At 58.0% G+C, this 25,451-nt stretch overlaps 2 protein-coding genes across 2 annotated transcripts; one reads left to right on the top strand and one right to left on the bottom strand.

Annotated features, from left to right (window-relative positions):
- Positions 1-3,276: 3,276 nt before the first annotated feature.
- On the bottom strand, positions 3,277-4,125 carry LOC309585637 (olfactory receptor 14J1-like; the record flags this gene model as incomplete). Its single annotated transcript, XM_082303562.1, has 1 exon — positions 3,277-4,125. The coding sequence occupies one exon, from the start codon at positions 4,123-4,125 to the stop codon at positions 3,277-3,279; it is 849 nt and encodes a 282-aa protein (XP_082159688.1).
- Positions 4,126-23,967: 19,842 nt separating this feature from the next.
- Positions 23,968-24,816, top strand: LOC309585640 (olfactory receptor 14J1-like; the record flags this gene model as incomplete). Its single annotated transcript, XM_082303565.1, has 1 exon — positions 23,968-24,816. The coding sequence occupies one exon, from the start codon at positions 23,968-23,970 to the stop codon at positions 24,814-24,816; it is 849 nt and encodes a 282-aa protein (XP_082159691.1).
- Positions 24,817-25,451: the final 635 nt, after the last annotated feature.

Below are 25,451 nucleotides of genomic sequence, written 5' to 3' on the forward strand. Positions count from 1 at the left end.
AAGAGAAAACCCAAATGATGATCCTCCTCACTGAAAAGGTAACAGACAAAAAAAATAAAAGTGTGAAAATACTTTTTAAAAGATGGCTGAAATGAGGCAAATTCTTAAAATTAAGTAAATGTCTGAAATGAAATTTAAGCAAATTTAACTGTTGCAAAGTATTCTGAATACACATACAGTACAATATACTAGAGTCCAGAATTAGAAAAATTTCCAGTCATGGAAATATGGGGTAAGGGATATGTTTATTTGGAACAATGAGTTCAGCAGAGGTCTCTTTGCTACAAATATCTTGAATTTAATTCTTCTGCCTTGATACAATCTCCTGAGAAAATAAAAAAATAAAATAAAAATCCTACAGGAAAAACTTGTGTTGGGTGCAATCTCTTCACTCATACCTGATACAAAAGTCTAATTTATTTTCTTGATTTATTGTCTTAAGGCGAATGAATTAATTATTCTTCCACTCAGAAGTCTATGGCATCAATCCTTGAGTTGAATCAGAGAAAATTCAATCTCTCATGAGTTCCCACTCCATTTATTTTTCTTGTAAGTGTTCTGTTTTGTTGAAGTGAAAGCTCCTCTGGACTCAGGCCCAGAGGGAAGCCAAAGCACAGGGGTTGAATTAAAACCTTTGGACAAGCTGAGATACATGAAGTCACACCAAAGTGAAATAGAAATACAGATTTTTTAACCTTTAGTAGAAATATATGCTAAGTGCCTTAAACATTGAAAAGCTGCAGCAGAGACCTTAAACACAGTTCTTACTGCAGCAGGGTTACCTTTTCACAGAATTCTTTACTTTAGACAAAATATGGATAGAATGACACTGTTCACATTTTTTAGATAGAGCATTCACGTAAACAATAAGAGCTGATAGAAACTGCATCCACAAATCTGTGTAATACCTGTGTAACACTGGTGTGAGGCTTACGACTGTTAGAATTAGACCAGGATCGGTTAAGAAAAGGAAAACTGGAATCGTGTGTTACTCTTATTGGTCAATTAACAAATCTAATCCACACTTCTGCAAGAAAAAATGTAGAGTATAGAGCATATAGAGCATATAGAGCATATAGAGCATATAGAAGAAGAAGAAGAAGCTGTTTTTGCCTGTTGTTGCTGTTGCTGCTTGCCTTTATCATGTAACCCCCTTTGAACTCTGCCTTCAAGAAAGCTGTGAGACTATGAAATACAGAACTCAGCAGAACAGCAGCCTCCTCTGCTCTCTCACCCTGGTCCGGGAAGGAAGGGTACCCCGTCCAAAGCTCAACAGCGCAGAGCCCCAAGGCTGCTGTGGGCAGCAGGGCCCAGGGGCCGTTCCCACCCGCAGCGCTCCTGTCCTGGGCTGGGCCTGCACAGGGGCTGGGGCACCATGGCTGGGGCAGCGGGGCACAGAGGGGCCACGGAGCCGCTGCCGGGGCTGACAGCAAGGCCAGGGACACACAGGGAATTTCTGGGCATTGCCTGCGCTGGGCAGGGCTGAGTGTGGGGAAGGCAGAGCTCAGCTGGCCTCGGTGGCTGCAGGAAAAGCCGAGAGCCCGAAGAGCCCCCGTGGCTGTGCTGGAGAGCAAGGCTGGAGGAGGGAAATGCGGGGCTGCTGCGGGATGGGGAGGGGGATTGAATTCCAGCAGGCACCGACGGGGGGCTGAGAGACTCAAGGGCTCCTTGGCCTGAGCCTGTCCTGGAAAGGTCTCTCAGCCCTCTGTGCCCATGAAGGGCTCCAAGGAGGAGCAGAGCTCATCTTGGCAGGACCCTCATGGAATCCCTGAGGGACAAATGCCAGTGCCTGCTCAGCCTTCCCAACGTCCCTGACACCAGAGGCCTTTTCCACATCCCTCGGTTCCAGGTCAGCGCCCAGAACACAGCACAGCCTGTCCAGGTCCTGGGGGCGATTCCCAAGGGAGGCAGCTGTGATTTCTCCCCACAGACCCACCACTCCGGTGTCTCTCTGTGCAGCCCTTGGCTGTCCTGAGCACTTTCCCTGGAGCCTCCCTGCCCTGGACGTTTGTCTCCATGCAGTTCTCAGCACAGCCCAGCAAAGAATTCAGGTGCTTTCCAAGAGGACATTACTCTGGCAGTGAAGTGGCCTCAGGGCACTGTTTGTGCCCCTGGAATTGTGCCAGCCCCGAGTGCTGCTGATGGTGTTTGTGCTCACTCGGGTTCATCTCCCCACACCCACTCGATGCACTGCTGAAGGCTCCTCAGGACACAGCAAACACGGACTGCTGGCCTGGTCACTTGGTGTCCCTCCGTGCAGGGACAAACAACCTCCTGCAGGGGAGGGCAGAGGCCAGTGCTGGGATTGCTGGTGGCAGGGGCTGGTGTGGGACACTTGCCCTGGGCACCTTCCCAGGCTGTGCCCGGAACAAAGGCACAGCCCAGGCCCTGCTCTGCTGCTCCCTCAGGTCCATCCCAGGAGCTCTGGCAGTGCCAGGACACTGCTGCCTGCCCCCCCTGCACACTCCCCCCTGCCCCTGGGCACTGGGGTTTGCTTTGCCAGGGCATTCCTGGGGCACATTCCTGACAGCAGCTCTGGAGGAGAGCGAAGCCTTCCTGCCCTGCCCCCAGGAGATGCCCTTTGCTGATGGAGCTGCTGTGCTGGAGCCCGGCTGTGTCCCAGCAGTGCCCGTGGCCTGTCCCTGCCTGTGCTCACAGCACGGACACGCAGCAGGACAGTGACCGAGCTGCCCGAGCACTCCGGCCTTGCACCCTCAGAAGGGCTGGGAAAGGGAGTGTGGAGCTGGGAAGAGCAGAGGTGGGAAGAGGCTGGGCCATTGTCCCTGGCCGTGCTGCTGTGCTGGGAGTCTCTTCCCTCCAGCTCTGCCCACAGGCACTGCCCCTGCAGAGCCAGAGAAGGGCTGAGGAACAAACCTTGGACACAAAGGTCAGGACAGCCCCTTGTTTTGATTCAAATGCACAGGGAAGAAGCCTCCTGAAAGTCTTTGTGTTTCAAAAGAAAGGTAGATGTTCATGTAGAAATGCAAGGAGTAGTACTGCAGTACTTTATAAAAAGCAGAATAACACCAGAAAAAGAATAAGAAAAAGCACCAATGAAAATACGGACAAAGAGGAAAAAAAGGCCGAGATTGTAAAGAGTTACATTCTGAAGGTTCTGGAGCAGAAAGAGAGTTTATTGCTTCTGAGAAGCATCCCAGTCATCATTTTCCTCGCATGGCAGAAGGAAATAGATTTTAACTTGTGAAAAGTATCCAGTCCTCACTTTCCTCAGGGCATCCCTGAGCTCCTGGTTCCTCAGGCTGTAGATGAGGGGGTTCAGGGCTGGAGGCACCACTGAGTACAGAACTGACAGGGCCACATCCAGGGATGGGAGGAGATGGAGGGGGGCTTCAGGCAGGAAAACATAACAGTGCTGAGGAACAGAGAGAGCACGGCCAGGTGAGGGAGGCACGTGGAAAAGGCTTTGTGCCGGCCCTGCTCAGAGGGGATCCTCAGCACAGCCCTGAAGAACAGCACATAGGAGAAAACCATGAACACAAAACAGCCAAAGAGCAAACAGGCACTGACAGCGATGAGCCCAAGTTCCCTGAGGTGGGATTTGGAGCAGGAGAGCTTGAGGATGTGTGGGATTTCACAGAAGAACTGGCCCAGGGCATTGCCCTGGCCCAGGGGCAGGGAAAATGTATTGGCCGTGTGCAGGAGAGCGTAGAGAAAGGCACTGGCCCAGGCAGCTGCTGCCATGTGGGCACAAGCTCTGCTGCCCAGGAGGGTCCCGTAGTGCAGGGCTTTGCAGATGGACACGTAGCGCTCGTAGCACATGATGGTGAGGAGGAAATCCTCTGCTGAGAGGAAGAAGAGAAAGAAAAACACGTGAGCAGCACATGCTGAGTAGGAGATGTGGCTGGTGCCCCAGAGGGAATTGTGCATGGCCTTGGGGACAGTGGTGCAGATGGAGCCCAGGTCGGTGAGGGCCAGGCTGAGCAGGAAGAAGAACATGGGGCTGTGCAGGTGCTGGCCGCAGGCTCCGGCGCTGATGATGAGGCCGCTGCCCAGGAGGGCAGCCAGGGAGATGCCCAGGAAGAGGCAGAAGTGCAGGAGCTGCAGCTGCCGCGTGTCTGCCAATGCCAGCAGGAGGAAGGGGCTGATGGAGCTGCTGTTGCACATTCCTTCACTCTGGGCATTGTGGGCTGTTGGAAGAAGGCATTGACAAGCTGGGACAGATTCCCCTGAGTCAATCCTATGCTATTTTCTTAGGAATTCCCGCAAAACCACTTCTCCTCTTGTGACAGAACTTGGCTAAGCTTTTTGATTTCTGAGCTCAGGCTTGTGCTGCTGCCTCATCCTCAGCTTTGCTCTCAGCCTGAACACGGGGGGCCCAGAGGGAAAACAGGGCTCGCTGTGCCCCAGTGCAGTCAGACTTGCTGGTCCCCACCCAGGTGCCCTTTGCTCATTTCACCTCCCTCTATTTCAGGGTGATTGTACTTTAAATGAAAAATAAAGTGACTTTTTGAAGGCTCCAATTTCAAAACCATTGCTCTAAACCCTTCTCCCTTTCCCTGAGCAGCTGTGGTTGCTCTGGCTCTCTGCTGCCTGGAGTTGTGCCTCCTGGCAGCTGTTTCTCTGTGTCCAAGGCTTGTCCCTGCCAGTGCTGCCAGAGCCCAGCCCAGCCCTGGGGGCTCAGCCCTGCCCTGCAGAGCCCTCCCAGCACAGGGCACTGCCCAGGGGCATCTCCCTGGCAGCAGGGCCTGAAGGGCAGCTCAGACAAAGGGAGATGCTGCAAGCCAAGGTGCTGCTGGTGCTGTCTGCAGGCAGAGGAGTGGGAGGAGGCACTTCCTGAGGGAGATCTGAGGCAGAGCTGCTGATGCCCAGGGTGGCAGTGCAGGAGCCTCAGTGACACAGACAAACCTGAGAGCCCCTTTCCCTTCCCTTGAGGAGAAAGCTGAGAGCAGCCCTGGCCATGCAGCACCACCTCCCCAGCAGGAGGAGTCTGCCCTGAGGGGGGTCGCTCCTTCCACCTCCAACCCCTCCCCAGAGCCCATGGGGAGCTGCCAGGCAGGCTGAGAGCTGCCCCTGGCAGGTGGCAGATGCCCTGGCCTGGCAAAGAGCCCTCAGGGCTGCAGGAGCTGCTCTGCAGGACAGCCCTGGGCACCCCTGGCTGCTGCCCACCTTCACAGCCTGCAGCCGGCCCTGGCAGCAGGAGCCATCCTGCCCTGTCCCTCTGACGGTGCCCAGGGCAGCCCCGCTCTGCAGCACATCCTCCCCCAAGGCAGGAACGGCAGCAGAGCCATCCTCACAGCCATGGCAGCCGTGCCATGGGCCAGCTCTAGAGGATCCCTGCAGCCAGAGACTCACTGTGTCCCACGCTGGGAAGGTTTCTCCAGGAATGAGTTCAGAGCTGCCCTCCCAGCTGCTTTAGCCAGCTCTCTGCTCACTCCTCCCAGGTACCTGCAGGCAGTGCCCGCAGCCCTGCTGGGCTGGCAGAGGAGCTGCTCCTCAGCAGAGCTGCCTCTTTGAAGCTCTCCTTGGTTGCCAGGAGCTTGAGAGTTCCCTCTGTGCCAGGAGCCCAGCCCAGCTCAGCAGCACAGCAGCAGCACAGGGACTTTAATGACCCTCTCGGGCCTTTGGTGTTGTTCACATCAGACTCAGTCCCTCAGAGCATCTTCAAAAAACTTCTCAAGAACTCAAAGTCAGATTCAAAGTCCAAAGTTTCTTTAACTTTTAATGGGTCCCAGTGAGGGACACGACTCACGTGAAAGTGTCCCCAGGTTCCAGTGGGAGCAGAACTCTGGAGGCAGCGATGGCAGGTGGGGACAAGCAAGGGAAAGGTGTCTCTGGTGCTGAGCAAAGCTGGCTGTGTTCCATGAGTGCAAAGGGCCAAGGCCTGAGCCCCAGCCCCTGGCAAGGCAGATCCTGTCCCTCCCTCAGTGCTCAGGGCTCTTGCCGGGGCACTGGGATGTGGGGATGGGCAGTGCCCAGGGCAGCACCATGGGGCGGCCCCTGCCAGGCTGCTGGGCAGGGACAAGGAGGCCCTGAGGCCCCAGGGCTGCAGGGGTCACTTGTCCCCTCCTGGCCTCAGGGCCAGGGCCAGCAGCCGTGGCCAAAGGGCTGCACAAGTTGGCTCTGTCAGGGCCTTGCAGCTGCTGCCCATCCCTCTGCCCTCTGCAGCCCAGGCTGTCCCACGGTGTCCCTGCCCTGCGCCTCTGTCCCTGCAGGCTGTCCTCATCCCCCCGGCTGCCCCACCTGGCTGGCCCCTTCCTTTGCTGGCAGCTCTGCGTCCTGCCTGCCTCTGCCTGGGCACACAAAGATCGAGTTCCCCGAAGAGTCAGACTCAGGGGGCGGCTCAGAAGCCTAAGCTGCACCCCCTGGGCGGTGCCCGGCTCCAAGCCGCCTCCCCCGGTTCGGGAAAATTCTCGGTTACTCGGTTGTTCATTGGTTCTCTGTTATAACTCCCGCCTCTCGGTTTCTCTCAGTGGTTCTTGTTAAATTGTATCCTCCCCCTGGCTTCTAACTCATTGGTTGTTTTCCCCTTTCCCCAGGGTTTTCAAATTGCCTCTAAAACTGAGGACGAGCCCCGGGCAGAGCCGTCCTAGTCCCATCCCATCGATCCGATCAATCCCATCACATTAAACCTGCTGGAAGCCAGACCTGAACAGCCTCTCTCTTCCTTTGTCTCCGAGCTAACGTGAGCCGATCCATCGGCTCCTGCTGTGTTCCCTCTGCCGAGAAGCCAGCTAGCTAGCCCAGCCAGCAGCTCTTCTCCTGATGCCGAAGTCGCTTCAGCGACACGCAGAAGTAACGCAGCTGGACTGACTCTGACCTGGGGCACGCCAGAGTTGGTGCCTCAAGCACCCAAACACTGCGTTACGCCAGTGTTTGGAAGGTGGGTGAGATCTGGCCCTCAGGAGGCCAAGCCAGCCAGACTTGATGGTAATGGCAGCTTTTGTCTGGGAGCAGCCCCTGGATAGATGGAATCTGGGAGGTGGAATCCCAATTTTGGCCATGGGCACCTTGTTGGGAAGGATGTTTTTTTTCCAGAGGAAAGAAAAGCAAAAAGTTCAGGTGTTTTGGAAGAAGATGAGAGGTGGCCACCATGGGCAAGGACAGCCAGACCTGTCTCTCATGGAAGCTTTGGTCTTGGAACAAGCCTTGGATAACTGGAATTTTGGAGGTGGATTCTCAGTATTGGCCATGGGCACCTGGACATGAAAGATGTTTAATTCCACAGGAAGAAAAGCACAAAGCCCCAGTGTTTCAAAGGCAGATGAGAGGTGGTCCCTGGGAGGCCAAGCCAGGCAGAGCTGTCTGTCCTGGAAGGTTTCACCTGGGAACAATCCTTGGATATACAGAATTTTGGAAGTGGAAACCCAATTTTGACCACAGGCACCTGGACAGGAATGATGGTTCTTTTCCGTTGTCAGGAAAGGGTGGAGCACCAATGTTTTGAAGGCAGATGAGAGGTGGCCCCCAGGAGGCCAAGGCCAGCCAGACCCATCTGTCCGGGCACCTTTTGTCACAGAGCAATCCTTTGATAGACGGAATTTGGGAGGCAGAGTCTCAATTTAGGCCATGGGCCCCTGGAGGAGAAGGACAGTTCTGCTCCATAGGAAGGAAAGCACGGAGCCCCAGCGCTCCAGGGGCAGATGAGAAGCAGCTCTGGCCATGCCAAGGTCAGCCGGAGCTGCCAGGCGGCCCCAGGAGCCCAAGGCAGCCAGAGCTGTTCCATGTTCCCTTGGTTCCACGGGGCCCAGCAGTGTCCCAATGGACTCCGTGATTCCATGAGGACCTGCAGGAGCACCATGGTCTCCTTGGATCCACGGGGCCTCTCAGAATCACACCGGCCCCTTGGTCCATGGGGCCCAGCAGTGCCCCGATGATGCCCTCGGATCCAATCCCACAATTACAGGGCACCCAAGCAAAAACGCAGGAAAAGGAGGAACAGTTCTTTACTCTAAGAAGTAAACAAGGCTGAGGGAGGAGAATGAATCCACCAGAAAGCCAAGCCCAGAGCTGTCCTGAAAATCAGTCCTGGCTGGGGTCGGGCTGGGGGCGGCCCCAGCCCCCAGACCCATTTGCTGAGGCCAGGTTTGCACCCCCACCCCCAACCCAAGGGGGCAGGAGGAGTTTTGGGGGTGTGGGGTAACCCCTGCTCAGGGGGAGTGAACACCACCCCCCTTACCCTGACTGGCTCAGGTGTGAAACCCCCAGCCCGGGAAGGCCACACACACAGGGGACAGTGTCACACTCGCCCCTCCCCAGGGGAGGTCTCTGTCCCTGTCACCCCTTGCTCTCCCCCCTTTTCTCTCTCACAGGCTGGGGGGCTTTGCCAAATGGGAGAATCATTTTTCTCTTCCTCCCTGCCACCTTTGTGACAGCTACACAGAGTTTTCCTTCCTTTCAATCATCTGTATTGGGCCGAATTGTCACTTTTCTTTCACAGGAACCTGCAGCAGCTGAGCTGGAGCTGTGCAGGAACCGCTGGAGCTTTGAATTGCCACCATAACTGCTTGTGCTGTCGGTTCATTCATGGCTGGGGTTTGTTTGCGTTTTCATCACAAGGGACTTGTGGGAAGAGCAAACATTGCTCAAAGCATTTTGTGTAGAGTTGAGTTTGATTTCTGCCAAGTTAATTTGGTCTGGTGCCCAGGGGATGCTGGGGAGGGGTTTGGGGGGGTTGTCCCTGTCCCTCTCAGCCCAGGGCATTCCCGAGGGGGTGTCCCTGTCCCTCTCAGCCCAGGGGATGCTCAGGGGTCTCTGTCCCACTCGCCCTGGGGGATGCTCAGGGGTCTCCATCCCTCTCACCCCAGGGAATGCTTGTGCAGGGCGGGGGACCAGGGGCTCTGTGTCCCTCTCACCACTGAGTGTGCTCAGGGGGTGAGGGGCTCTCCGACATTCTCACACCTGGGGAGGCCGGTGGGGTGTCCGTCCCTCTCACCCCTGGTGTGACCCCACCCAAGCATCATCGGGGTGAGAGGGACAGAGACACCCCCAAAGCCCCACAAGCACCTCCCGAGAATCCCGAGGGGAGAAGGACACAGACCCTCACTGGGCACCGAGTGGGGTGAGAGGGACAGAGACAGTCTCCGTCCTCCTCTGCCAAATATCACCCTGAACCCAAAATTCCCCCCAAATACCAGTAAAATGGTGAGACTTTAGATGTCTCTGATCAATTTCTTTATTTCTACCCCAATTTTGGGTGTTTTTAAGGGATGAAGATGGATCAAAAGAAAATTAGGGCCAAAACAAAAGGACCATCAGCCAGGTGTCTTCCCAACGTGGATCACAGGGAATGTGGGTCACCAGGGCTCTTCCCAACGTGGGTCCTCTGCTGAGGGATGAAGTTGGAGCAGAGGACAAAGCTCTTGCCATAGTCATGGCACTCACAGGGCTTCCCTTACTGGTGGCTCTGTTGGTCTGGGGTCAACTGTGAGCTCCTGGAGAAGCTCTTCCCACACTGGGGACACTCGCAGGGCCTCTCCCCAGTGTGGATCCTCTTGTGGCAGAGCAGGCTGGAGCTCCAGCTGAAGCTCTTCTCACATTCCAAGCACCTGTTGGGCTTCTCTCTGCCATGAAGCTGCTCATGAACCCCCAGCTCTGAGCTCTGCCTGGATCTGCAGCTGCCTTCCCAGCACAGGGTGGGTCTTTCCTCCTCAGAGCACCCTGGGCTGCGTTTGGAGCCCGCCCAGTCACTTCCCAGCCCCGGCTGAGTTTAAGCCCTGTGTGCCTCTGTGCTGTGCCCGGGCTGGCTGCAGGCAGTGCCCCAGCCCTGCTGGGCTGTGCCCAGGAGCTGCTCCTGGCCAGAGCTGTCTCTCTGCAGCGCTGCCGCTTGCCAGGAGCTGCCTCTGTGCCAGGAGCCCGGCCCAGCTCAGCAGCACACACACAGCACAAGGACTGCAATGACCCCCTCGGGCCTTGGTGCTGAGGCCCTGAACATCAGGCCCTGACAGCGACTGGCACAAACCTCTCAAGAATTCCAGTCAGAATTGAACTTCAAAGTTTCTGGAAGTTTTCATGGGTCCCAGTGAGGGACACGACTGAGAAAGTGTCCCCAGGCTGCAGTCAGAGCAGAGAACTGGAGGCAGGGATGACAGGGAGACAAAGAGAAGCCAAGTCTTGGTGCCCTGGGGCACAGCAGCATCTGTGCCACCAAGGGCTGGGAGGAGACACCTTGTCCTGAGGCCCTGGGGCCTCCTGGCACAGCCCCAGCAAGGCTGGGCACTGTCAGCCCCTTGTCCTGCCCTCAGCATCCCCCCACATCCCAGTGGCCTCAGGGATCTGCTGGAAGGAGTCCCTGCGGAGCCTTGGTCAGGAATGGCCCTGGGGGCTCCTCAATGCTCCCAGGGACTGCAGGGTTTTCAAAGGACTTTGGCTTTGGCTTTTGCCTGGGAGTCTCTGAGAGCTTTGTGCAATCCTGGCCCCCAATTCTCTGCTCTAATGAGTCCCTGCAGATTCTTTGTCAGTAACAACACTCAGTGGGGCTCATTAATGCTTCAGGGTACTCAGGGGTAATTTAAGTCCTTCTTTTTGACACTGACTCTCTGAGAGGTTTGTGCAGTCATGGCTTCCAATTATCTCCAATTACTTTAACGAATCCCTGGAGAGCTTTGCACTGACACTCAGTGGGGCTCATTAATGCTCTGAGATACTCAAGGTTTTTAAGGTACTTTGGCCAGAAAGTCATTTACACTTCACTCAGCTTTCCCCCCTCTCCGGTCTCTGCCCCTTCCCCCAGCACGCCGCCGCCTCGGTGCTCTGGATCGCTTCAGAACTCAAGGCAGGCACCCCCCTCCGGTGCCTCCGCAGTCTCCAGCCTCATTTGCAGCTGCCAGTTCCCGTGGCAGGTGTGAGTTCTGATGGGAGAACAGTCTTCCTGGGATGCACGCGGTTTATCTTCTTTGTTCCTCTAAGATATCTCGGCTCCTGGCTCTGTAGTTTCTCAGCTCAAAAGACATTTATTACCATGTGTTCATTAATACATTTCTGAGCGTATTCCAACTATTTCGAAGTTACAGTTTACCTGAATCTCGTTTCTACTTAACTGCATTTTACCTTAACGCTATTTCTACATAGTACATCATCATTTCTAAATGTTAAAATCATAGATGCGAAAGACAACATTTATCATTCACTCATTTCTCACAATTGGAATCTGGATTGCAAAAGCTGACAGACAGACCCCGAGCGCCGACGGACACCCGTCCCCGGCGTCACGGCCCAAGGGATCGGAGCTGCGGCTGGCGGGGCTGGAAGCTCCGTCCAGCAGCTCCGCTGCCGCCCCCAACCCTCGGGCTGGACCGTGGGGTCTGGGACACAGCCCCGTGCTGGGGGGCAGAGCCGCTGCTGGGGCCATCGCTGTGTCCAGGGCATCCTTTGTGCCCCTCGGGCAGCTCCAGGCTTTTTAAGTCTCCGCGCAGCGGCCTCTCCCGGTGGGGCTCTTTTATAATTTTTTATAATTTTTATAATTTTTCCTTCTAATCTCTATATTTTACTCCATTCGCACCTCCCATCCCACGCCCTCCGCTGCGGCTCTTTCAGCGCCGGGCTCCTCGCCGGTGTCTCGGTGCAGCTCCTTCAGTGCCACGGGCCGGCGGAGACGCCCCTCGCTGCGGCTCTTTGATCGGATTTTCTCATTTTCTCGGGGTTTTCTCTCGTTCCCAGCTCGCCCGTCCCGCGGAGCGGCTCCTTCAGGGGCCCGGGGCGGCACCGAGCCCTCGGGGCGGCTCCAAAGGGCCCCGCCCGCCGCCGCTGCCCGAGGCCTCCCCGCTGCTGCCGGGGATCGGACACCGCGGGCGGCCCCGGCCCCTTCCTCTTCTTCCTCTTCTTCCTCCTCGCTGCTGCCGGGATTCAGCCCCCGCCGCCGCCCGGCTCCTTCTGCCGCTCCTGCCCGGCACGAAGCGGCGGTGCCGCTGACGGGGCCGGAGCGCGGCTGCCCCGCGACTGCCCCGCGCCTCAGGGCCGGGCCGGGGAGTGACCGCACGGCTGGGGAGGGACCCCCCGCTGGCCAGGGCAGGGACTGACCCCATGGGAGGGACCCCGCGCCGGAGCAGGGAAGGATTCCTGTCCCCGAGGGGAAGCAGCGGCACGAACTGACCGCGACTCCCATCCCTTCTCCCTGCCCCGCTGGGCACAGCAGGGAGGAGCCGGGGATAAAGTGAACTCCGGCAAGGAGAAAGAGGTCGGGGGAAGGTTCTGTTCCAGGGTTTATTTTCCTCCTCACTCTCCAGTTCTGATTCGCTCCGTCCCAAATCCAGTTCATTCCCCGTGTCGGGGCTCTTGTGGCCGCGATGGCGATCCCTGAGTGACCTCTCCCTGCCCTCACCCCGAGCCACGAGGACTCGGATCTGTTCCAGTTCCGTGCAATTCACGGGCATTTGGGGCAGCTGGAGCGAAGCAGCTGGAAAGCACAGCGGGCTCGAGAGGGACTCAAGCAGGGCAGGAGCCGGGGCTGCCCCGAGGGAACTCTCCCGACACGAACCTTCCCGGGCTCTTTCTACGGGAATTGCGGGGAATGTTTCCATTCCTCGCTACAAAGCATAGTCACAAGTGGAGCTGAGCTTTCAGCTTGAAAGGAGGGAATCGAACGTTTGCGCGGGGACTGCTGGAACCTCAAGGTGTCCCTTGATACTTTAGTTTCGGAAATATTCAGCCCCTCAGCAGCGCTGTCTCTCCCAGCCCGCCCGTTCCTGGCTCAGACCCAGCTCGGAGCTCGGAGAAGAGACCCAAAGTGCCAACAGAAGGAGCTCTGCCGTTATTTTCTTTTCGCCATAGTTATCTTATGCTATTTTATTGTAGATTCTCTTTTACTTTTAGTTTTGCTTTTTTTTCCCCATTTTTTTTCCCTTTCTATTACATCGGGTTTTTTTCTCGATTTCCCTCGCCCCTCCCCGCCCAGAGCCTTTGTTCCCCTCCCGGAGGTTTGTGGTGAGGTGCTCTCCCACCTGTTCTCCCCTGGAAACCAACGAAATCAATCGAAATTATGATGAATTTTTGAACTCTTTCAGCTGCTGTTTCCAGAAGGTCCGGGCCGGGTCACCCTCTTGCTTCTTACACTGAGCTCCTGCTTTCCCCTGGCAGGGGTCTTTGGGGAACCCCCCTTTTACTTGGTACCCCCTTGGATCCCTATTCCTGGGGACTGGGGCCCCCCTGCACCCCCTGTCCCGCGTATCCTCCTCTCCCAGCCCCTGCATCCCCTGTTTCCCTGACCCCGGAGACCCCCGGACCCCCATTCCCGGCCATCCCGGAGCACCGCAGCCCCAGGCCTCCCTTTCCTGGGAAACTCGAATTGGGCACGGGGCTCTGCAGCCGCTCTGGGATTTATGATCACCCAAAGGAAAGGGACAGGAGAGGAGAGGTAGAAGGAGATTGGGAGTCAGGGATCGGGGTCACAGCGCCCAGTCCTGCTCCGCCGGGCCGGGGCCCCGCAGCCGCGGGACAAAATGGATCCGCGGCTCCCGGTGCTTGCCCCGCTCCGGGCCGAACCCAGCGGGTTCCAGGCAGAGTTTGGCCGCGGGGCCCGGGAGCTCAGCCCAGCCCGGCCCGGCCCGGGGGTCCCGCAGGGCGCGGCCGAGGAGGGTCCGGGGGATGCCAGGAGGGGATCCAGGGGAATTCCCTGGAATTGCCCCGTCCCCTCCCCCCGCGCTCCCTCGGTCCCTTTGGCTTCTCCGTCTCCCGCCCTGCGCCGCCGGGATCTGCCCGGCCACCGGTGACGTCACGAGCAGCCCGAGCTGCCATTGGCGGGCAGGAAAGAGCGGCGCCAATGGCGGGGCCGGAGGCGGCTCTGGGGGCGGGGCCGGGCTGGGGGCGGGGCCAGCGGAGCAGCGCGATGGCTCCAGCGCTGGGGCCGGGGGCGCTCCTGGGGGGGCGAGGGGCGAGTGGGACCCCGGCACGGGAACCCCCGAGCCGCAATTCCCGGGCACGGGAACCCCCTGAGCTCCCATTTCCGGGCACTAGAACACCCTCCACCGCCATTCCCGGGCACTGTGACCCCCCTGCATCCCCTTCCCCAGCACCGGGACCCCCCTGTTCCCCCCTTGTCTGGCCCCGGGGCCTCCCCGAAACGCCCTGAACCCCCATTTCTGGATACTGTGACCCCCCCCCGCATCCCCCTGCCCGGCACCGGGACCCCCTGTCCCCTTAGCTGGCACGAGGACATCCCTGAAGCCCCATTCCCGGGAAGGGGACTTCCCTGAACCCACATTCCCCGTCCCAGGAAAACCCCCTGAGCCACCGTTTCTGGGCCTCGGGACCCCCCTGAAACTCTATCTCCGGGCCGGCGACGCCCCCATCCCCCCGTTCCCGGCACCGGGACCACCTGACCCCCATTCCCGGCACCGGGACCTCCTTGCACCCCCATATCCAGGTCTGAACCCCCACTCCCGTGCACGGGCACCGCCCGGCACCTCCATCCCCGGCGCTGAGACCCCCTCGAGCCCCCTTATCCCGCACCGATACCCCCTCGCACCCCCTCTTCCCCCGCCCCCGCGCTCCCTCGGGCACTTCCGCGGCTCCCAAGCTGCGCCACCGGGATCCGCCCGGCGAGCGGTGACTGCCCCCGGCACCGGGACCCCCCTCCCGCCCCCGGCTCCTCCCGGGGCCTTCTGGAAACAGCAGCGGGAAGAGTTCAACAATTCCTCATCATTTCAATTGATTTCGTTGGTTTCCGGGGAGAGCCGGTGGGACAGCACCTCACCACAAACCTCCGGGAGGGGAACAAAGGCTGCGTGAGGGGGAATAGAGAACAAAAACGATGTAATAGAAGGAAAAAAAGAAAAAAACCCCTAAAAGTAAAATAGATTTTACAGTAAAATAGCATAAAATAACTATGGGGAAAAAAAAGAAAATAACGGCAGAGCTCATTCTGTTGGGACTTTGCATTTCTTCTCCGAGCTCCAAGCCGGGTCTGAGCCAGGAGCCGGTGGGCTGGGAGAGACAGCGCTGCTGAGGGGCTGAATATTTCCGAAACTAAAATATCAAGGGACACCTTGAGGTTCCAGCAGTCCCCGCGCAAACGTTCGATTCCCTCCTTTCAAGCTGAAAGCTCAGCTCCACTTGTGACTATGCTTTGTAGCGAGGAATGGAAACATTCCCCGCAATTCCCGTAGAAAGAGCCCGGGAAGGTTCGTGTCGGGAGAGTTCCCTCGGGGCAGCCCCGGCTCCTGCCCTGCTTGAGTCCCTCTCGAGCCCGCTGTGCTTTCCAGCTGCTTCGCTCCAGCTGCCCCAAATGCCCGTGAATTGCACGGAACTGGAACAGATCCGAGTCCTCGTGGCTCGGGGTGAGGGCAGGGAGAGGTCACTCAGGGATCGCCATCGCGGCCACAAGAGCCCCGACACGGGGAATGAACTGGATTTGGGACGGAGCGAATCAGAACAGGAGAGTGAGGAGGAAAATAAACCCTGGAACAGAACCTTCCCCCGACCTCTTTCTCCTTGCCGGAGTTCACTTTATCCCCGGCTCCTCCCTGCTGTGCCCAGCGGGGCAGGGAGAAGGGATGGGAGTCGCGGTCAGTTCGTGCCGCTGCTTCCCCTCGGGGACAGGAATCCTTCCCTGCTCCGGCGCGGGGTCCCTCCCATGGGGTCAGTCCCTGCCCTGGCCAGCGCGGGGTCCCTCCCATGGGGTCAGTCCCTGCCCTGGCCAGCGGGGGGTCCCTCCCCAGCCGTGCGGTCACTCCCCGGCCCGGCCCTGAGGCGCGGGGCAGTCGCGGGGCAGCCGCGCTCCGGCCCCGTCAGCGGCACCGCCGCTTCGTGCCGGGCAGGAGCGGCAGAAGGAGCCGGGCGGCGGCGGGGGCTGAATCCCGGCAGCAGCGAGGAGGAAGAAGAGGAAGAAGAGGAAGGGGCCGGGGCCGCCCGCGGTGTCCGATCCCCGGCAGCAGCGGGGAGGCCTCGGGCAGCGGCGGCGGGCGGGGCCCTTTGGAGCCGCCCCGAGGGCTCGGTGCCGCCCCGGGCCCCTGAAGGAGCCGCTCCGCGGGACGGGCGAGCTGGGAACGAGAGAAAACCCCGAGAAAATGAGAAAATCCGATCAAAGAGCCGCAGCGAGGGGCGTCTCCGCCGGCCCGTGGCACTGAAGGAGCTGCACCGAGACACCGGCGAGGAGCCCGGCGCTGAAAGAGCCGCAGCGGAGGGCGTGGGATGGGAGGTGCGAATGGAGTAAAATATAGAGATTAGAAGGAAAAATTATAAAAATTATAAAAAATTATAAAAGAGCCCCACCGGGAGAGGCCGCTGCGCGGAGACTTAAAAAGCCTGGAGCTGCCCGAGGGGCACAAAGGATGCCCTGGACACAGCGATGGCCCCAGCAGCGGCTCTGCCCCCCAGCACGGGGCTGTGTCCCAGACCCCACGGTCCAGCCCGAGGGTTGGGGGCGGCAGCGGAGCTGCTGGACGGAGCTTCCAGCCCCGCCAGCCGCAGCTCCGATCCCTTGGGCCGTGACGCCGGGGACGGGTGTCCGTCGGCGCTCGGGGTCTGTCTGTCAGCTTTTGCAATCCAGATTCCAATTGTGAGAAATGAGTGAATGATAAATGTTGTCTTTCGCATCTATGATTTTAACATTTAGAAATGATGATGTACTATGTAGAAATAGCGTTAAGGTAAAATGCAGTTAAGTAGAAACGAGATTCAGGTAAACTGTAACTTCGAAATAGTTGGAATACGCTAAGAAATGTATTAATGAACACATGGTAATAAATGTCTTTTGAGCTGAGAAACTACAGAGCCAGGAGCCGAGATATCTTAGAGGAACAAAGAAGATAAACCGCGTGCATCCCAGGAAGACTGTTCTCCCATCAGAACTCACACCTGCCACGGGAACTGGCAGCTGCAAATGAGGCTGGAGACTGCGGAGGCACCGGAGGGGGGTGCCTGCCTTGAGTTCTGAAGCGATCCAGAGCACCGAGGCGGCGGCGTGCTGGGGGAAGGGGCAGAGACCGGAGAGGGGGGAAAGCTGAGTGAAGTGTAAATGACTTTCTGGCCAAAGTACCTTAAAAACCTTGAGTATCTCAGAGCATTAATGAGCCCCACTGAGTGTCAGTGCAAAGCTCTCCAGGGATTCGTTAAAGTAATTGGAGATAATTGGAGGCCATGACTGCACAAACCTCTCAGAGAGTCAGTGTCAAAAAGAAGGACTTAAATTACCCCTGAGTACCCTGAAGCATTAAAGAGCCCCACTGAGTGTTGTTACTGACAAAGAATCTGCAGGGACTCATTAGAGCAGAGAATTGGGGGCCAGGATTGCACAAAGCTCTCAGAGGCTCCCAGGCAAAAGCCAAAGCCAAAGTCCTTTGAAAACCCTGCAGTCCCTGGGAGCATTGAGGAGCCCCCAGGGCCATTCCTGACCAAGGCTCCCCAGGGACTCCTTCCAGCAGATCCCTGAGGCCACTGGGATGTGGGGGGATGCTGAGGGCAGGACAAGGGGCTGACAGTGCCCAGCCTTGCTGGGGCTGTGCCAGGAGGCCCCAGGGCCTCAGGACAAGGTGTCTCCTCCCAGCCCTTGGTGGCCCAGACGCTGCTGTGCCCCAGGGCACCAAGACTTGGCTTCTCTTTGTCCCCCCCTGTCATCCCTGCCTCCAGTTCTCTGCTCTGACTGCAGCCTGGGGACACTTTCTCAGTCGTGTCCCTCACTGGGACCCATGAAAACTTCCAGAAACTTCGAAGTTCAATTCTGACTGGAATTCTTGGGAGGTTTGTGCCAGTCGCTGTCAGGGCCTGATGTTCAGGGCCTCAGCAGCAAGGCCCGAGAGGGTCATTGCAGTCCTTGTGCTGTGTGTGTGCTGCTGAGCTGGGCCGGGCTCCTGGCACAGAGGCAGCTCCTGGCAAGCGGCAGCGCTGCAGAGAGACAGCTCTGGCCAGGAGCAGCTCCTGGGCACAGCCCAGCAGGGCTGGGGCACTGCCTGCAGCCAGCCCGGGCACAGCACAGAGGCACACAGGGCTTAAACTCAGCCGGGGCTGGGAAGGGGCTGGGAAGTGACTGGGCGGGCTCCAAACGCAGCCCAGGGTGCTCTGAGGAGGAAAGACCCACCCTGTGCTGGGAAGGCAGCTGCAGATCCAGGCAGAGCTCAGAGCTGGGGGTTCATGAGCAGCTTCATGGCAGAGAGAAGCCCAACAGGTGCTTGGAATGTGAGAAGAGCTTCAGCTGGAGCTCCAGCCTGCTCTGCCACAAGAGGATCCACACTGGGGAGAGGCCCTGCGAGTGTCCCCAGTGTGGGAAGAGCTTCTCCAGGAGCTCACAGTTGACCCCAGACCAACAGAGCCACCAGTAAGGGAAGCCCTGTGAGTGCCATGACTATGGCAAGAGCTTTGTCCTCTGCTCCAACTTCATCCCTCAGCAGAGCCCTGGTGACCCACATTCCTGGTGATCCACGCTGGGAGGACACCTGGCTGATGGTCCTTTTGTTCTGGCCCTAATTTTCTTTTGATCCATCTTCATCCCTTAAAAACACCCAAAATTGGGGTAGAAATAAAGAAATTGATCAGAGACATCTAAAGTCTCACCATTTTACTGGTATTTGGGGGGAATTTTGGGTTCAGGGTGATATTTGGCAGAGGAGGACGGAGACTGTCTCTGTCCCTCTCACCCCATTCGGTGCCCAGTGAGGGTCTGTGTCCTTCTCCCCTCGGGATTCTCGGGAGGTGCTTGTGGGGCTTTGGGGGTGTCTCTGTCCCTCTCACCCCGATGATGCTTGGGTGGGGTCACACCAGGGGTGAGAGGGACGGACACCCCACCGGCCTCCCCAGGTGTGAGAAGGTTGGAGAGCCCCTCACCCCCTGAGCACACTCAGTGGTGAGAGGGACACAGAGCCCCTGGTCCCCCGCCCTGCACAAGCATTCCCTGGGGTGAGAGGGATGGAGACCCCTGAGCATCCCCCAGGGTGAGGGGGACAGAGACCCCTGAGCATCCCCTGGGCTGAGAGGGACAGGGACACCCCCTCGGGAATGCCCTGGGCTGAGAGGGACAGGGACAACCCCCCCAAACCCCTCCCCAGCATCCCCTGGGCACCAGACCAAATTAACTTGGCAGAAATCAAACTCAACTCTACACAAAATGCTTTGAGTAATGTTTGCTCTTCCCACAAGTCCCTTGTGATGAAAACGCAAACAAACCCCAGCCATGAATGAACCGACAGCACAAGCAGTTATGGTGGCAATTCAAAGCTCCAGCGGTTCCTGCACAGCTCCAGCTCAGCTGCTGCAGGTTCCTGTGAAAGAAAAGTGACAATTCGGCCCAATACAGATGATTGAAAGGAAGGAAAACTCTGTGTAGCTGTCACAAAGGTGGCAGGGAGGAAGAGAAAAATGATTCTCCCATTTGGCAAAGCCCCCCAGCCTGTGAGAGAGAAAAGGGGGGAGAGCAAGGGGTGACAGGGACAGAGACCTCCCCTGGGGAGGGGCGAGTGTGACACTGTCCCCTGTGTGTGTGGCCTTCCCGGGCTGGGGGTTTCACACCTGAGCCAGTCAGGGTAAGGGGGGTGGTGTTCACTCCCCCTGAGCAGGGGTTACCCCACACCCCCAAAACTCCTCCTGCCCCCTTGGGTGGGGGATGGGGGTGCAAACCTGGCCTCAGCAAATGGGTCTGGGGGCTGGGGCCGCCCCCAGCCCGACCCCAGCCAGGACTGATTTTCAGGACAGCTCTGGGCTTGGCTTTCTGGTGGATTCATTCTCCTCCCTCAGCCTTGTTTACTTCTTAGAGTAAAGAACTGTTCCTCCTTTTCCTGCGTTTTTGCTTGGGTGCCCTGTAATTGTGGGATTGGATCCGAGGGCATCATCGGGGCACTGCTGGGCCCCATGGACCAAGGGGCCGGTGTGATTCTGAGAGGCCCCGTGGATCCAAGGAGACCATGGTGCTCCTGCAGGTCCTCATGGAATCACGGAGTCCATTGGGACACTGCTGGGCCCCGTGGAACCAAGGGAACATGGAGCAGCTCTGGCTGCCTTGGGCTCCTGGGGCCGCCTGGCAGCTCTGGCTGACCTTGGCATGGCCAGAGCTGCTTCTCACCTGCCCTGCAGCGCTGGGGCTCCGTGCTTTCCTTCCTATGGAGCAGAACTGTCCTTCTCCTCCAGGGGCCCATGGCCTAAATTGAGACTCTGCCTCCCAAATTCCATCTATCAAAGGATTGCTCTGTGACAAAAGGTGCCCGGACAGATGGGTCTGGCTGGCCTTGGCCTCCTGGGGGCCACCTCTCATCTGCCTTCAAAACATTGGTGCTCCACCCTTTCCTGACAATGGAAAAGAACCATCATTCCTGTCCAGGTGCCTGTGGTCAAAATTGGGTTTCCACTTCCAAATTTCTGTATATCCAAGGATTGTTCCCAGGTGAAACCTTCCAGGACAGACAGCTCTGCCTGGCTTGGCCTCCCAGGGACCACCTCTCATCTGCCTTTGGAACACTGGGGCTTTGTGCTTTTCTTCCTGTGGAATTAAACATCTTTCATGTCCAGGTGCCCATGGCCGATACTGAGAATCCACCTCCAAAATTCCAGATATCCAAGGCTTGTTCTAAGACCAAAGCTTCCATGAGAGACAGGTCTGGCTGTCCTTGCCCATGGTGGCCACCTCTCATCTTCTTCCAAAACACCTGAACTTTTTGCTTTTCTTTCCTCTGGAAAAAAAACATCCTTCCCAACAAGGTGCCCATGGCCAAAATTGGGATTCCACCTCCCAAATTCCAGATATCCAAGGGCTGCTCCCAGACAAAAGCTGCCATTACCATCAAGTCTGGCTGGCTTGGCCTCCTGAGGGCCAGATCTCACCCACCTTCCAAACACTGGCGTAACGCAGTGTTTGGGTGCTTGAGGCACCAACTCTGGCGTGCCCCAGGTCAGAGTCAGTCCAGCTGCGTTACTTCTGCGTGTCGCTGAAGCGACTTCGGCATCAGGAGAAGAGCTGCTGGCTGGGCTAGCTAGCTGGCTTCTCGGCAGAGGGAACACAGCAGGAGCCGATGGATCGGCTCACGTTAGCTCGGAGACAAAGGAAGAGAGAGGCTGTTCAGGTCTGGCTTCCAGCAGGTTTAATGTGATGGGATTGATCGGATCGATGGGATGGGACTAGGACGGCTCTGCCCGGGGCTCGTCCTCAGTTTTAGAGGCAATTTGAAAACCCTGGGGAAAGGGGAAAACAACCAATGAGTTAGAAGCCAGGGGGAGGATACAATTTAACAAGAACCACTGAGAGAAACCGAGAGGCGGGAGTTATAACAGAGAACCAATGAACAACCGAGTAACCGAGAATTTTCCCGAACCGGGGGAGGCGGCTTGGAGCCGGGCACCGCCCAGGGGGTGCAGCTTAGGCTTCTGAGCCGCCCCCTGAGTCTGACTCTTCGGGGAACTCGATCCAGGGGAGGGGCTGGGACTGATTGGCATCACGGAGCCCCAGCCCTGCGGTGGGCTGGGTCACACCAACGCTGGGGCTTTGTGCTTCCTTTTTATGGAAAAGACTCGTCCTGCTTGTCCAGGCACAAAATTGGGATTCCACCTCCTGAATTCCCAATATCCAAGGGCTGCTCCCAGACAAACCTGCCAGGACAGACAGATGTGGCTGGCCTTGGCCTCTGGTGGCTGTGTCTCCTCTGCCCCTGAATCCCTGGGGCTCGGTGCTGCCCTTCCTCTGGAGACCACTGTGACCCTGCGTGGCCTCGTGGAACCCAGGGGCCGTTGTGACCCTGCAGGGCTGGTGGCACCAAGGGGACCATTGTGACCCTGTGGCGTTCCATGGAACCAAGGGGCCACTGTGGCACTGCTGGCCCCAAGGAACCGAGGGGCCTTTGTGACAGGGCAGCTGAGGAGGCCCAGAGTGGACACCAGGAGAAAGGAATTTCCCTCCCAGGCAGGGCTGGGCTGCAACACGTCCCCCAGAAGGAGTCTGGAGCAGCCCAAGGCTTTGTGTGCCCAGGCAGAGGCAGGCAGGACGCAGAGCTGCCAGCAAAGGAAGGGGCCAGCCAGGTGGGGCAGCTGGGGGGATGAGGACAGCCTGCAGGGACAGAGGCGCAGGGCAGGGACACCGTGGGACAGCCTGGGCTGCAGAGGGCAGAGGGATGGGCAGCAGCTGCAAGGCCCTGACAGAGCCAACTTGTGCAGCCCTTTGGCCACGGCTGCTGGCCCTGGCCCTGAGGCCAGGAGGGGACAAGTGACCCCTGCAGCCCTGGGGCCTCAGGGCCTCCTTGTCCCTGCCCAGCAGCCTGGCAGGGGCCGCCCCATGGTGCTGCCCTGGGCACTGCCCATCCCCACATCCCAGTGCCCCGGCAAGAGCCCTGAGCACTGAGGGAGGGACAGGATCTGCCTTGCCAGGGGCTGGGGCTCAGGCCTTGGCCCTTTGCACTCATGGAACACAGCCAGCTTTGCTCAGCACCAGAGACACCTTTCCCTTGCTTGTCCCCACCTGCCATCGCTGCCTCCAGAGTTCTGCTCCCACTGGAACCTGGGGACACTTTCACGTGAGTCGTGTCCCTCACTGGGACCCATTAAAAGTTAAAGAAACTTTGGACTTTGAATCTGACTTTGAGTTCTTGAGAAGTTTTTTGAAGATGCTCTGAGGGACTGAGTCTGATGTGAACAACACCAAAGCCCCGAGAGGGTCATTAAAGTCCCTGTGCTGCTGCTGTGCTGCTGAGCTGGGCTGGGCTCCTGGCACAGAGGGAACTCTCAAGCTCCTGGCATCCAAGGAGAGCTTCAAAGAGGCAGCTCTGCTGAGGAGCAGCTCCTCTGCCAGCCCAGCAGGGCTGAAGGCACTGCCTGCAGGTACCTGGGAGGAGTGAGCAGAGAGCTGGCTAAAGCAGCTGGGAGGGCAGCTCTGAACTCATTCCTGGAGAAACCTTCCCAGCGTGGGACACAGTGAGTCTCTGGCTGCAGGGATCCTCTAGAGCTGGCCCATGGCACGGCTGCCATGGCTGTGAGGATGGCTCTGCTGCCGTTCCTGCCTTGGGGGAGGATGTGCTGCAGAGCGGGGCTGCCCTGGGCACCGTCAGAGGGACAGGGCAGGACGGCTCCTGCTGCCAGGGCCGGCTGCAGGCTGTGAAGGTGGGCAGCAGCCAGGGGTGCCCAGGGCTGTCCTGCAGAGCAGCTCCTGCAGCCCTGAGGGCTCTTTGCCAGGCCAGGGCATCTGCCACCTGCCAGGGGCAGCTCTCAGCCTGCCTGGCAGCTCCCCATGGGCTCTGGGGAGGGGTTGGAGGTGGAAGGAGCGACCCCCCTCAGGGCAGACTCCTCCTGCTGGGGAGGTGGTGCTGCATGGCCAGGGCTGCTCTCAGCTTTCTCCTCAAGGGAAGGGAAAGGGGCTCTCAGGTTTGTCTGTGTCACTGAGGCTCCTGCACTGCCACCCTGGGCATCAGCAGCTCTGCCTCAGATCTCCCTCAGGAAGTGCCTCCTCCCACTCCTCTGCCTGCAGACAGCACCAGCAGCACCTTGGCTTGCAGCATCTCCCTTTGTCTGAGCTGCCCTTCAGGCCCTGCTGCCAGGGAGATGCCCCTGGGCAGTGCCCTGTGCTGGGAGGGCTCTGCAGGGCAGGGCTGAGCCCCCAGGGCTGGGCTGGGCTCTGGCAGCACTGGCAGGGACAAGCCTTGGACACAGAGAAACAGCTGCCAGGAGGCACAACTCCAGGCAGCAGAGAGCCAGAGCAACCACAGCTGCTCAGGGAAAGGGAGAAGGGTTTAGAGCAATGGTTTTGAAATTGGAGCCTTCAAAAAGTCACTTTATTTTTCAAGCCCATTTGAAGTACAATCACCCTGAAATAGAGGGAGGTGAAATGAGCAAAGGGCACCTGTGTGGGGACCAGCAAGTCTGACTGCACTGGGGCACAGCGAGCCCTGTTTTTCCTCTGGGCCCCCCGTGTTCAGGCTGAGAGCAATGCTGAGGATGAGGCAGCAGCACAAACCTGAGCTCAGAAATCAAAAAGCTTAGCCAAGTTCTGTCACAAGAGGAGAAGTGGTTTTGCGGGAATTCCTAAGAAAATAGCATAGGATTGACTCAGGGGAATCTGTCCCAGCTTGTCAATGCCTTCTCCCAACAGCCCACAATGCCCAGAGTGAAGGAATGTGCAACAGCAGCTCCATCAGCCCCTTCCTCCTGCTGGCATTGGCAGACACGCGGCAGCTGCAGCTCCTGCACTTCTGCCTCTTCCTGGGCATCTCCCTGGCTGCCCTCCTGGGCAGCGGCCTCATCATCAGCGCCGGAGCCTGCGGCCAGCACCTGCACAGCCCCATGTTCTTCTTCCTGCTCAGCCTGGCCCTCACCGACCTGGGCTCCATCTGCACCACTGTCCCCAAGGCCATGCACAATTCCCTCTGGGGCACCAGCCACATCTCCTACTCAGCATGTGCTGCTCACGTGTTTTTCTTTCTCTTCTTCCTCTCAGCAGAGGATTTCCTCCTCACCATCATGTGCTACGAGCGCTACGTGTCCATCTGCAAAGCCCTGCACTACGGGACCCTCCTGGGCAGCAGAGCTTGTGCCCACATGGCAGCAGCTGCCTGGGCCAGTGCCTTTCTCTACGCTTTCAGGCACACGGCCAATACATTTTCCCTGCCCCTGGGCCAGGGCAATGCCCTGGGCCAGTTCTTCTGTGAAATCCCACACATCCTCAAGCTCTCCTGCTCACACTGCCACCTCAGGGAACTTGGGCTCATCGCTGTCAGTGCCTGTTTGCTCTTTGGCTGTTTTGTGTTCATTGTTTTCTCCTATGTGCAGATCTTCAGGGCTGTGCTGAGGATCCCCTCTGAGCAGGGCCGGCACAAAGCCTTTTCCACGTGCCTCCCTCACCTGGCCGTGCTCTCTCTGTTCCTCAGCACTGTTATGTTTGCCCACCTGAAGCCCCCCTCCATCTCCTCCCATCCCTGGATGTGGCCCTGTCAGTTCTGTACTCGGTGGTGCCTCCAGCCCTGAACCCCCTCATCTACAGCCTGAGGAACCAGGAGCTCAGGGATGCCCTGAGGAAAGTGAGGACTGGATACTTTTCACAAGTTAAAATCTATTTCCTTCTGCCATGCGAGGAAAATGATGACTGGGATGCTTCTCAGAAGCAATAAACTCTCTTTCTGCTCCAGAACCTTCAGAATGTAACTCTTTACAATCTCGGCCTTTTTTTCCTCTTTGTCCATATTTTCATTGGTGCTTTTTCTTATTCTTTTTCTGGTGTTATTCTGCTTTTTATAAAGTACTGTAGTACTACTCCTTGCATTTCTACATGAACATCTACCTTTCTTTTGAAACACAAAGACTTTCAGGAGGCTTCTTCCCTGTGCATTTGAATCAAAACAAGGGGCTGTCCTGACCTTTGTGTCCAAGGTTTGTTCCTCAGCCCTTCTCTGGCTCTGCAGGGGCAGTGCCTCTGGGCAGAGCTGGAGGGAAGAGACTCCCAGCACAGCAGCACGGCCAGGGACAATGGCCCAGCCTCTTCCCACCTCTGTTCTTCCCAGCTCCACACTCCCTTTCCCAGCCCTTCTGAGGGTGCAAGGCCGGAGTGCTCGGGCAGCTCGGTCACTGTCCTGCTGCGTGTCCGTGCTGTGAGCACAGGCAGG

Source organism: Coloeus monedula (genome assembly GCF_965178545.1).
Source record: "Coloeus monedula genome assembly, contig: HAP1_SCAFFOLD_84, whole genome shotgun sequence".
NCBI lineage: Eukaryota > Metazoa > Chordata > Aves > Passeriformes > Corvidae > Coloeus > Coloeus monedula.